Source organism: Anneissia japonica, unplaced genomic scaffold (genome assembly GCF_011630105.1).
Source record: "Anneissia japonica isolate Jap-2015-1 unplaced genomic scaffold, ASM1163010v1 scaffold288012_len1326614_cov192, whole genome shotgun sequence".
NCBI classification, from domain to species: domain Eukaryota; kingdom Metazoa; phylum Echinodermata; class Crinoidea; order Comatulida; family Comatulidae; genus Anneissia; species Anneissia japonica.
The window spans coordinates 935,167-948,152 of record NW_022756612.1 but is presented as its reverse complement, the minus strand read 5'-3'; the positions used below and the strand labels follow the sequence as shown (position 1 = coordinate 948,152).

General features: G+C 35.7%; 1 protein-coding gene across 1 annotated transcript in view; it reads right to left on the bottom strand.

The window, feature by feature from the left end:
• Positions 1 to 9,792, bottom strand: part of LOC117124279 (single-stranded DNA-binding protein, mitochondrial-like) — a 30,069-nt gene extending 20,277 nt beyond the window's left edge. Inside the window, exons 1-2 of the mRNA XM_033270448.1 lie at positions 9,534 to 9,792; positions 4,258 to 4,303 (exon numbers count right to left, since the gene is read on the bottom strand). Coding sequence (XP_033126339.1) covers positions 4,258 to 4,303; positions 9,534 to 9,560 — 73 coding nt within the window. The 5' untranslated portion in view covers positions 9,561 to 9,792. The remainder of the gene's footprint in view (positions 1 to 4,257; positions 4,304 to 9,533) is intronic.
• Between the last annotated feature and the right edge of the window lie 3,194 nt (positions 9,793 to 12,986).

Genomic DNA, 12,986 nt, shown 5'->3' with positions numbered 1-12,986 from the left:
GTTATTTATTTTACTGTAATTTAATTAGTTTAATACGCTCTTTTGTTTTGTTTTACTATGTGTATTGAGGGTCCCTAATGATCAGCTTCGGCTGGATGGACCACCCTCATTAAAGATTGTTGAAATAAATAAAATAAAATAAATACCATTAAAGGCTTTTTCTATGAATGGAATGACCTGTACAAAACACGAGCTCCTGTAGACCAAACCCAGTACCGTTACGATTTTAATCGTATGGGAAATATCCTCAAGATATAAACTTAGTAATACATTTTGCCTTTACCATGTCTTTGGAACATTCACTATGAGCTAATTTTTGCATTGCACTATAAATGTGCGTTTTATGAGTGTCATATTTGAAAACTTGTTTTGCCAATCCCTAACTTTAGTAGTGGGGCTGATGTGGATATAGACTCTATAGACGGTAAGATAAACTAATTGACAAAATAATAATGAGACATATACCGGCAATTGGTTAACTGATGGATATCCATTTATTACAACTGACGGTCAATTAACTCCATTAGTTCCTTACTTTTTATATTCCTTCTAAACTGTAAATAATTACGAAACAAATACAACAGATAATCAACAATAAAACTACATAGGATATACACTGTACCACGAAGGTAAAAAGGATAACTTAGCCAGCGTGGTTGTCTGCAGAGTTTGTATAAACTGTATCTTGAACAATGCAATGGCATCTGCCCCGAACAATGAGTGACCTGTATCACCTTTATATATATTATAATTATCCTTATCTCAAATAACAATGATGTAACCCAGTTCGCCAGATAACGTCTCTATATTATAACATACAAATTATTCATTGATTATTTCCACAATACTTACCAGGCGCCGGTCCAGACCTTCACCCAGTTCGCCCAGCCAAAGTTAAGGATAAGAAAAAAAATAAAATGTTTTTCCAACAATCATACTTAATTTCCTTGACATATTTTGAACATTACCATTAGGACATTGTTTAAATCCACACTAGCATCCTACACTTTTACACTGATTCTGTAGGCCCTACCAGGGAGGTACATTCCCATGGCATCATGGTCTTCCATTTCTATAGCGCATAGCGTAACGTTTGTCATCCATTGTAGTGCATGACAAACGTTACGTACTGTAACCACCCACTACTAATTCGGAGTTGCTCAGCGTAGTCGTATATGTGTCTATGTTGGCATTGACACTGTGTGTTTTTAGCATTGTTTTAAAGTAATAACCTATCAGAAATTCACATGAACAACAAAACGAATAAAAATATATTTGGCTTAGGTATTGTTTTCAGCAACAGTGGCATATCCAGAATTTAAGGAAAGAGGGTGCTGATGAAATGAGAGTCCACACCGTGGTTGGTGATGACACGAAAATTTCAGTATTTTATACCTCTGGAGGCCTGGAAATGAAATTTAAATTTACCTTTTAATTCTTTTTATTTTTGACGAATTGATTAAAAAAAAACTAACCCGAAAATGACAATTATACCTGATTCACACGTACAAAAATCTTACCAAATGTAACCAAAAGTAACATTTTACGGCACATGTGAAAGTACCTCCGTGTAATATCCTTGTAAAATCTCGGAACGTCTCGGTAATCTTTTCCAGCCTCGCTGAGGCTGGTAAAGCTTCCGAGATGTAGCATGGATGGATCTGCGCATGCGCAGGGATTTCAACACAACAACAATCTACTGTGTATCACAGGGTTCTTTGAATTTTCTTCCTTCTGCAGACGATTCTGATCCACTAGAAATAGATAGGCCTAGTTTTTCTCAATGATGAATGAATTACCCTTGTTATTGATGTTAATTAATAATGGTAGAAGAAGAAGATATACATAAAATGAACGTCGGGATGGTGTTAGTACTATTACTAGTATTATCAAGAGTCGACAGAAATGTTGGAAGCTATGCCTAGTTTAATAGTAGTAGTACAGCAGTTGTTAAGGGCATTGATTGCTTGGAATGTTTACTGTGATGGTGAGTTCAACAGTCCATCTGTGACAGGGGTTCTCAACTAGGGCCTAGGCCTAGGCTAGACCTATATCGCAGTAGGGGAAAAATGATTCATTGAATAAACACTGAATAAATTTTACACGACCTTGGCATTACCTTACAGACGCTTGTGAATGCTTTTTATTTCGGTAGGAATAACTCGGGAGATCGCTCGGTTACAATTTGTTACTTTTTGTTAAATTTAACTTCACGTGTGAAGTTAAATTTAACAAAATTGTGTGTGTGTATTAAATACTTAGAATTCTAAAAACTACTATCCAACTGAGCCCCACCATGATTCAGGCTCAGGTGAGAAAAGTTTGAGAATTTGCGACTTGTATAGATGCCCAAAAATAGCACTTGAATAGTACAAAATTCACGATATCTACCTGAGCCCTACCATGGTTTTGGGTGGCAGATGAGTAAATTTTAAGAATTTAAGACTTTAGATGCCTGAAAATGGCACTTGAATACTTAAAACTTTTTAGGCATGATGGGTACTTATACTACCACCATGAGGTAGGGGGCGCTTTATTAACAATCGAATAGCGTTCGGAACTCTAACAAAATTGCGTTCGAAACTTGAACTTTATAGAGACGCAGCACGCGTTCGCCAAGAATGCCTTTTACCGTCATTTGAAGGACAGCCTCTAGAACCTGGAAGTACTCTTCGTGATTAATGACAAAACGTGAGTTAGTGTTTTTAGTGTAATATAGTAGTACTGTACGCCTATGCAGAATATTGTTATGAACAAAAATTTTCATGAAAAATCCAGATGCACTACAATAATACACACATCTGCATATTGGCAAGTGGTTTTCCCTTCTTTGAAACGACAGGTTAAAATACTTTTAATAGTGAAAATGTGATCCTCGCACATATGTAGCGACCTGAATCCTCCCTAAACTTCTGATAGTATGTTCTCTTCCTCTACGTAGTTACAGATTTGCATAGCAATTACTATATTGAATAACTTAGATTCAATATAGATGTCTAATAACATCGATGTCTAATAACAAGTTTTCATCCAGAGAATCAACATCACAATCTTGATCACGTATCTCTTTAACTATTTTTTTGGTGATATTCTACCATTTTCTATCATTAATTCTCCCAAGAGTCTCTGAGTAGCTTTTCATTGTAATTAAAATATTTTCTTTATCCGTAATTATTTCAACTGATTGGGGTACTTTTATGCAATCAAGAGATACTTTATGTTTATCATCTGAGCCTCTAAGAATTTTCCAAAAATCCCTACATGAGGGTCCAACTTTATTTGTATATCTAGTGATTGTTTAACTGTTGTCCGTTATTCTTTTGTTAATCTCTTTGCGAAATTACGCCTTTCCTGATAAAGTTGCCAAAGAATTTCAGTGGTAGAATCATTAGTATTACATTCAGTTTAATCCAGCCCCTCTGTGCTTTAGCAAATGCCCGCCTTTCTTTAATTGCTTAATGAACAATACTCGAACAAAATTGCGTTCGAAACTCGAACAAGCGTTATAGAGGCTTGAGTCTATATTAATAACATGTCGCACCCTGGAAAGTATCATAAGGGTGGAACCTATGATATTTCAGCCCAACCCAGATGTACAGTACAGAAAAGAGGTTGAAAGTCACAAGAGGTAGGAGTTGGGTATTTTTAGTCTTGAAAACTGGTGAGCCACCAAGCAGGTGGGGAAATGCGAATTGATTCTCACCTCAAGAAAACTGGTATAATCACGATTATACTGCAGGTAAGAGCATCATTGCATAATCATTAATTATTGTAAACATGTAAGTTACATTTTAAAAATAATTGTTGTTTAAATCACGGTATATGTAATAAGTTTCAAACATCTTTTATGTATTTTGATAGTATTTATAATTTATTATCACCATTTTAATTATATTGTCTTCTGATTATTTTGATGCGCTGTGTTGTACATCTTTGCTTCTCCCTCAAGAGCTTTTATGGAAATAAATAAATAATTCAATACCGAAATATGATTTGCAAGTAGTGAGTGATTTGGCTTGTCTTCATCAATAAATAAAGACACAGTGAAAACCAACCTACAACTACTTTAGGTGTAGTTGTTTTGTCTGACAGTTTAGGCCCACTATTGTTTGTGCATTATACAGTATTTGTATTTATTGTTAAATATTCCTGGACTTAGCCCTACTTTGCACACACAAAGCAATTTAAAAAAAAATTCCAAACAAATGCTGCCATGTTTTTAATTTGCGTGCCTGTAAGAGAATTTTTTACACTCACATTTTTCTACCTTTGCGCTTCCATTGCTGATCCACCTACATGCTACCTGTAACAAAATTAAAAACAAATGTTCACTTGCATAACAGCAGGCCTACACTAGTGTGTGTATTGGCTAACAGTCAACTGTTTAAGACATTTCGTAGTTTACCAACACATGTAACTTTAAAACAAATAGTCTTAGAGCCTGTTCTGCTGAGCAAAAAAAACATGTTTTTAAACGGTTATTTAAAAAACACATTTTTTTCCCAGCAGAAACGGGCCAAAAAACAAAAACACAGTTAGGAATGCGTTCTAAAAAAACGTGTTTTAACACGCATTCATTATAGGGTTGGATTTCAGAAATGTTGGTACACTTTTCAGCTGCAACGCAATACCGTGTTAGTCATGACCTGTCCATGAACCAATTGACCTCTTCGTTGGTTTAATCGCTCGTCCGCGGGAAATTCGGACAAAGAAAAAAATTTAACCAACAGGACGACATGCTGGAGGCTTTACCATAATTTTTTCATACTTTCACGATGTGTTGATTGCTTCTTTCTCAGCTACAGGTATGCGCTGTAGCCCACAGGAAGTAAGGTCAACTTCAACTTCTGTTGCTGATCGTCATTACAAGCTCTGTCCACCTGTCAATGCTCGCATTACCGTGCTTTTATTAGTCTTTTTTTATTAGCACTTTTCACTAGAAACGCGTTCCGAAAGAATCCAGTCGGAGGCATTTTATTGCACAATGACTTTTATAGGCCTTTATTCGTTGAAAAGCTACAGGGTAGCCTACAATGTTCTATCATGTCCTTATTAAAAACTGTATGTACCTTTTATAATTTATATTATATTTATTCAGCAGTGTTAATGGCTAACTTCCTTCAATATCATATACAATATACGACAGTATTTATTTCTAGCCAATTCTCCAGGTATATTATCTGGCCGAACGCCCTCTTGAGGCGCACCATTGTGTTATACAATGTTCCCGACAGTTATTTGGACCTGTTCATGAAGCTTTCGTGGTCTAGCGGTTATGACGCTCGCCTTGTCAGCGAGAGGTCGCAGGTTCGAATCCCGTTGGAGGCATTTTATTGCACAATGACTTTTATAGGACTTTATTCGTTGAAAAGCTACAGGGTAGCCTACGTAATCCATCATGTCCTTATTAAACACTGTATAGCCTGGTTCTCACGAGAGCCCTAGTATCCGGATCGGGAGCTAACCGTTAGCACCTGCGTGAGAACGCCCGATCGGTTAGCGGTATCCGGATATGCTAACGGTTAGCAAGCGCTATCGGTTAGCAAGTTGAGGGTGTTTCTATCATCAACCAGTCACACGTACGCGTTTATAATTTCCAGTTTCTTATTGGCCAGTGATTCGATCATCATATTGTTGGTATCTGGATCGGGATTTTCTCGCACGGCAGCTAATGGTTAGCAGGATCCGGATCCTGCTAACCATTAGCTGCAGTGTGAGAACATAGCTTTTTTTATCCGTTTCTCGAGCGGATCACCTCTTGTTATTGTACTGTCTCTGTTTTTTGGTGATCCGCTCCGCTAGCGGATCACCTCTTGTTATTGTCAGAGATCTGTTTTTTTTAATTCTAGGTTCTCCCCATTTCTTGTTAGCACGATATCTAAAAATTGGCACGAGATGCATACATGCACGCTTCAACAAACATTTAGCTTGGCCTGGAATAGTCACAATAAGGTTTTCAAAGTGCGCAGTTATGCGTGACGTCATCTACGCGCAATTTTGTGTTTTTACATTATCGATCATATCAGCCTAACCAATTGCCATTTCGAAATCGTATTAAGTGAGCATTAATTTCAAGTCAATGTTACATGTAATGTACCCTAATTTTACGTGTACGCGTGCGTCAAACTTTTAAAATGCTCGAAATCACATTTAGATTAAATTAGAGCACGTTTCAGGCCATTTTGAGCATTTCAAAATTTTTTTTAATTTACCACTATGCCTGCGCATTTTTACGCGCGCAGCACGTATGGAAGCTAGAATTTTTTGTCACATTTTGGGTTCCTGACATTGTTTTGACAAGTTTCCAATCTTTTCAATCACTCTATGGCCAATAACAATGCCGTACGCACGCATCAAACATAGTGACCTTTGTGCGCATTTGTGCCGATATACAGTGAAATTTTGCTAAAATCAGGCCTAATTTTAAACAGTTACATCTCTTAAGGATGAAAAGTGACCCCCAATTTTTATTACATATTCTGAAAATACATGAGTTGTAAATATGATTTTATAGGTCATAATGGCTGATCGGACATTATGACGTCATCATATTGCCATCTGAATTCAACAAACTGACATTTTAACAAATGCGCATTTGAGCGTATCTCGCTTATTCTTGATCGATTGTCTTCCAACTTTGAGAATGTTGTAGCTGAGGCAATTCTCTTTTATATATGTGGCATTTTTTTACATTTTGATGATGTCATCATGGTCAAAATATAGGGTTTTGCTTACCCCCTCATCTTTCTTTCGTCAAGCCTTTGATGACCCCATAATCACCTTAATCAGTCGTGATTTCTAGATCATATTTAGTGGGTATAAACTTCAGGTCATGGTTAAATGTTATGTACATTATATTTTTGTGTGCGCGTAATAACGCGATGTTTTTGTGTGCGTCAAAATTAATATATGCTTTATATCATGTCTTTTTTTAATCAGTTATAGCTCCTTAGGATGAAAGGTGACCCCTAACTTTTATTACATATTCTGAAAGCACATGAGCTGTAGATATGATTTTATATATCATAATAGCTGAACGGACATTGTGATGTCATCATATTGCCATCTGAATTTTAAAAAACTGAATTTTTATATATGATAAATATTATGAATGATAATAACTCCCTCACCAACAGGCGTTTTATAAATGAGAGTTGATACATATATCTCATATCAGGAGTCAACATTTTGTGACATTACCATGCGCACGTGCGTCATGACGTGCGCATACGCATAAGTAAATCTTTCAAAATGCTCCAAATTTAAAAAAAAAAAACTGAATTAGCGTATACAGTACTTTAAGCCATTTTTCAGCATTTAAAAATCGTTCAACCCCCACCGCGCACACTTCCTCAAGGGTCAAAGTGCGGCAGATCACCTAACTCGTCCTCAGTGACGAGTTTAAATCTAGTTTAGTATTTATTTTATTTGCGGTATTTGTTATGTAGTAGAAAGCGTAGGATTCATAACAAACGAAAATAAAAACAGTCCAATAATATTAATTGATAATTTAGTAATAATAGTATTATTAATTTTATTTGCTTTTAAGTAGCCTGTTGTTACTTTTAGAAATACAACAAAACATAAACTAGATTTGAACTCGTCACTGAGGACGAGTTAGGTGATCCGCCGCACTTTGACCCTCATTAAAATCACGCGGTGCTGATTGAAAAGTGTCATAATATGATAAGCGAGATACGCTCAAATGCGTATTTTAAAAAATGACGTCATAGCTTTAAAATTAAGTTTTTTAAATCAAATGCCAATATGATGACGTCACAATGTCCGATCAGCCATTATGAAGTAAAAAATCGTATCTGCAACTCATGTGCTTTCAGATGTAATAAAAATTGGGGGTCACCTTTCATCCTAAGGAGCTATAACTGATTAAAAATATTCATGGTTTTATGCATATATAAATGTTGACGCACATGTACGTGCACGCTAAAAAGCGCGAACGGAAAATTAAGGTACATAACATTCAATCTTGACCTGAAGCTTATGCTCACCTAATATGATTTAGAAATGACGAATGGTTAAGATTATATTGGGTCATCAACGTTTTGAAGAAAGAGAAATGAGGGGGTCAGAAAAAACAATTTTTTTGACCATGATGACGTCATCAAAATGTAAAAAGAAGTCAAATATATGAAAGAGAATTGTCTCAGCTATAACATACTCAAAGTTGGAAGACGATCGACCAAGGATAAGCCAGATACGCTCAAATGCGTATTTTCAAAAATGACGTCATAGCTATAATTCACTTTCTTTGAATTCAGATGCCAATATGATGACGTCACAATGTCCGATCAGCCATTATGATCTATAAAATCATATTTGCAACTTATGTGCTTTCAGAATATGTAATAAAAATTTGGGGTCACCTTTCAACCTAAGGAGCTATAACTGATTAAAAATAGGTCTGATTTTAGCTTAATTTCACTGTATAGCAGCACAAATACGCGCAAAGATACCTATGTTTGATGCGCACGTACGGCATTGCTATTGGCCAAAAGATGACCGAAAAGAATGCAAATTTGTGAAAACAATTTCAGGAAACCAAGATATGTAAAAAAAACCTGATTTCTAACTTCCATACGTACTGCGCAAGTAAAAGTGCGCGCGCGTAGTGGAAAATTATGAAAAGCTCAAAATGGCCTGAAACGTGCTCTAATTTAGTCAAAGGTGATTTTGAGCATTTTAAAACTTTCACGCACGCATACGCGCGCATAGTCAAACGCACGCGTACAATTATGGTACAGTACATTCAACATTAACCCGAAGTTAATGCTCACTTAATACGATTTCGAAATGGCAATTGGTTAGGCTGATACAGTATGATCGATAATGTAAAAATGCAAAATTGCGGACATTCCAGACCAAGCCAAATGTTCGATGACAGCGATTGTGCGTAACTCGTGGCATTTTTTGAGATATCGTGCGAACAGAAAAGGGGAGAAAGAAAGAAGAATAAGAAAGTTGAAGATGATGATGATCCTGACAATAACAATAGGTGATCCGCACTAGATGCGGATCACCAAAAAAAGAAGATGATGATGATGATCCTGACAATAACAAGAGGTGATCCGCTAGTGTAGCGGATCACCAATAAAAAAAGTATGATAAACCGATTGACGAACTTGCAATGATAATTAGGCCTAGGACTAGTTATATTAAATTTAGCGTTTTGCAACTCCATAGAATAGGCGCTCCATATATTTGTTGAAAACAAACCGCGACCGAAATGAAGCGCGACCGAAATTATCTGTTTCAGGCCTTGATGCCTCTCTGGTCCTTCCGTACTCCTATCCAGGCCTAGCCTAGCCCTTAGCCTAGGGCCCAAGTCAACTCGGTCCCAGTATACTCGGCTTCAAGTCTAGGGGCCTAAACTACTTACCTGCAAATCTGCAATACCTAGCCAAAAAAGTTACCTTAGTAGTAGCAGGGAGTTGTTATAGTCACTATAAAATATAACAACTCCCTGGTAGTAGGCCTAGTAAAATTTAAAATATGGTAAATACAAATAGGCCTACTTGAACTAGGCCTAGTGGTCGAAACATGTTCCTGGAAATTTACTGATATCCCGAATCAAATTGTTCACAAAACATCGGTTGCATGCAGAAAGCCAACATCTAACGTATAAATCATTCAAATTGCTTGGGTCTGCTCACTTATACCACAACTCCCTGCCAGCGTACGTGTGACCACTCACAAAATTTCCCAAGCTTCCAGCCTAATTTTAGGTTACGCACTCTTTACTGCACTTAGTGCGCGCCATACCTAATTTAATTAGTGTCCCATACTCGATTTTTTTTTTTTTCGAATTAGCTTATTTCGTCTCTAAATCAAAGATCTTATAAACACAAGATAGCGTTCTCCGCGATTTACGCGTAACAAATAGAAGCGTCGGTCAAGGTTCAAAAGTTTCCAATTTAGCAAGAGGGCGTCATTCATGCGCTATTATACATCTAGATGTGTATAAGAGACAGCCCTTTATTACATAGATCAACGCATGGATTGATGATATTATAGTCATAGCGGTCAAAGGTCAAAAGTTTCCTATTTAGCAAGAGGGCGCCATTCATGCCTTATTACAGAATTTGCACGCGTAAATCGCGGAGAACGCTATCTTGTGTTTATAAGATCTTTGCTCTAAATTAACTTTCTCGTTAGTGGCGCTGTCCAGAATGACAAAAATAATAAAAAAGAGACTTGTGGGAAGTCTACCAAGCTTCCTGAAATGCATTAAAATTTGAAAAATGCGTGTTTTTCGCATGTATAGTTTCCCTTTTAGTTCAATTTATAAACCATTTTTTATTGTAATTGTTTGTGTTAATTATTAAAATTAATATTCATGAGGTGATAATACGGACTGAATACGGATAGAAAAATACGCCTCATCGGCCAGTGTTATCAGTGTAGACCAGTGATCAAGTTTTATTATGTAATGCATTAATTTGGTAAGATCAATATGGCAACGCAAGTCACAAATAAACAATTCTGAACCCATGTTTATAGCAATTAACAGTCAATTAGGAATGTTATGTGCACTTCGTTGAGTTTTGCTTACTTGAATGAACTGAAATATACTTTGTTACTTCATAATTTTTCCTCTATCATGACAAAAATACTTAATTTTCTTAGTAAAAATAAAATACCCAAGGATTTGAACGGAATACCCAGGAACCCAAGACCAAGTCAAAATACCCAAGATCTTGGGTAAATACCCAAGCAGTGATCACGCTGCTCCCTGCTTATACAATGTCACTATGACCATGGGTGCTGTACGTGGTTCTCTTCGCTTACTCAAAAACTTCAAAGAACTAGCAAAATGATTTTTTACGGAAGCGTATTGCTGCCAACTAAAAAAAAAATAAAATTCAGATATTATCTCGTAATAACGAGATAATTATCTCGTAATTACAGATACTATCTCGTAATAACGAGATATTATCCTGTTATTACGAGATAATATCTCATAATTACGAGATAATTATCTCGTAATAACGAGTACAGACACAATGTATACACAGGCCTAGCTGAGAGTCCAGTTAAAACATGTAAATATGTATCGAAATGATATACTTATTTATATATTTATATAGGCCTAAATATTATGCGTAAATATGTATTTAGTTCTTAAATTAAGTTTATATTTTCAGCCGCTCCAATTTTTTCCCTTTTCTTCTTTCTCCCTTCTTATATGTTTCCTCCGTTTTTTCGTTAAATTTAATTTAATATACTAAATACAGATTTATACGGAAGCGTATTGTTGTCAACTAAAAAAAAATTAAATTCAGATATTATCTCGTTGTTAAGAAATATTATCTTGTAATAACGAGATAATTATTTCGTAAGTACGAGATATACTCGTTATTACGAGATGTTAACTCGTAATTACGAGATATTATCACGTTATTACAAGGTAATTATCTCGTAATAACGAGATAATTATCTCGTAATTACGAGATAATATCTCGTAATTACGAGATATTATCTTGTAATAACGAGATATAATATCTCGTAATAACGAGATAATAATCTCGTAATTACGAGAGATAATTATCTCGTAATTACGAGGTAGGGTAAGGGTGGTGAATTGTGGACCTTTAAGCATATTTGCATAAATTTAAAAAATGTGGACTGAAAGTTTTTTTATTATCAACAACTATTATTGGTCTTTAATTACATGCATAGTTCAAGGTTATCAGATTATTATTTAATTAGCTAACAAGCATTAATTACACTGGGGTCAATTGTCCACAATTGCGTACGGGTGTAGGTAATGGACCCAATTAAATCATTTTGGGAGGAGGGCACACCCTCCCCACCCCATACGCACCCACTCCCATACCCCCCGCCCCCGGCTCAGACCTTCGGCCCTCAGATAATGCTGCTCGCTAGTAGTTGCTCCCATAAATACTTATCCCCATTAATACTTAGTCCTCCAGTCGGAAATCGTAGCCCCCCACCCCCATAAATTATATCCTAGAGCCGCCCCTGCTTTGAATAGGTCATTCCATTCATAGGAAAAGCCTTTTGATGGAGATATTATCTCGTTAATACGAGATATTATCTCGTAATTAGGAGATATTATCTCATGATTATGACACTAGACTGTCGGAAATGGCACTCTCATACCTAAGTTCTAATTATAATTTTGCTTTGTTTCTTCCATTTATAAAAAATAATTTTGAAAAATTTAGGGTCGGCTCGGCCCCACTTGAATCCGCCACGGATTATTATGACATCATTGCTAGATTGCGTCAACGTAACACTGGAGTTTGTAAACTTTTGGTATCACTAAATCGAAATAGACATGTCCGTGTCAAAGGCTGTATATTCTTGTTTAATAATAGCTATATAAAATTCCATTGACTAACTATAATTTTTTGAATTTTTTTTTTATTGCTGCCAACTAAAAAAAATTAAAATTCAGATATTATCTCGCAATAACGAGATAATTATCTCGTAATTACGAGATAATTATCTCGTAATTACGGGATAATATCTCGTTAATACAAGATAATATCTCATAATTATGAGATATTATCTTGTAATTACGAGATATTAACTCGTAATAACCAGATATTATGTCGTTATTACGAGATAATATCCTGTAATAACGAGAAAATATCTGAATTTTATTTATTTTTTTAGTTGGCAGCAATACGTTTCCGTAGGCTCGCGACCCATAGGTTGCGGAAAGGAGGTCTAGACACTTCATATTATTAGATGTGTGATACACGGTTATTGTGCAAAATCATTTTACCGTAGGTACCGTAATTTGTATATTTAAAATAATTACAGTATTTACAAATATAAGAGGAAGATTAAAATCTCTCGTTCTATTCATTAAATGTCTGTCGATAATATTTGCATAATTATGTGTACAATTTTTTTTTAAATAAAAAAAAAAGTGCTAATCATTCTCCAACCTTGAAAACATAGTTTGGACAATTTATTTGTTATGATTGGATGCTTAG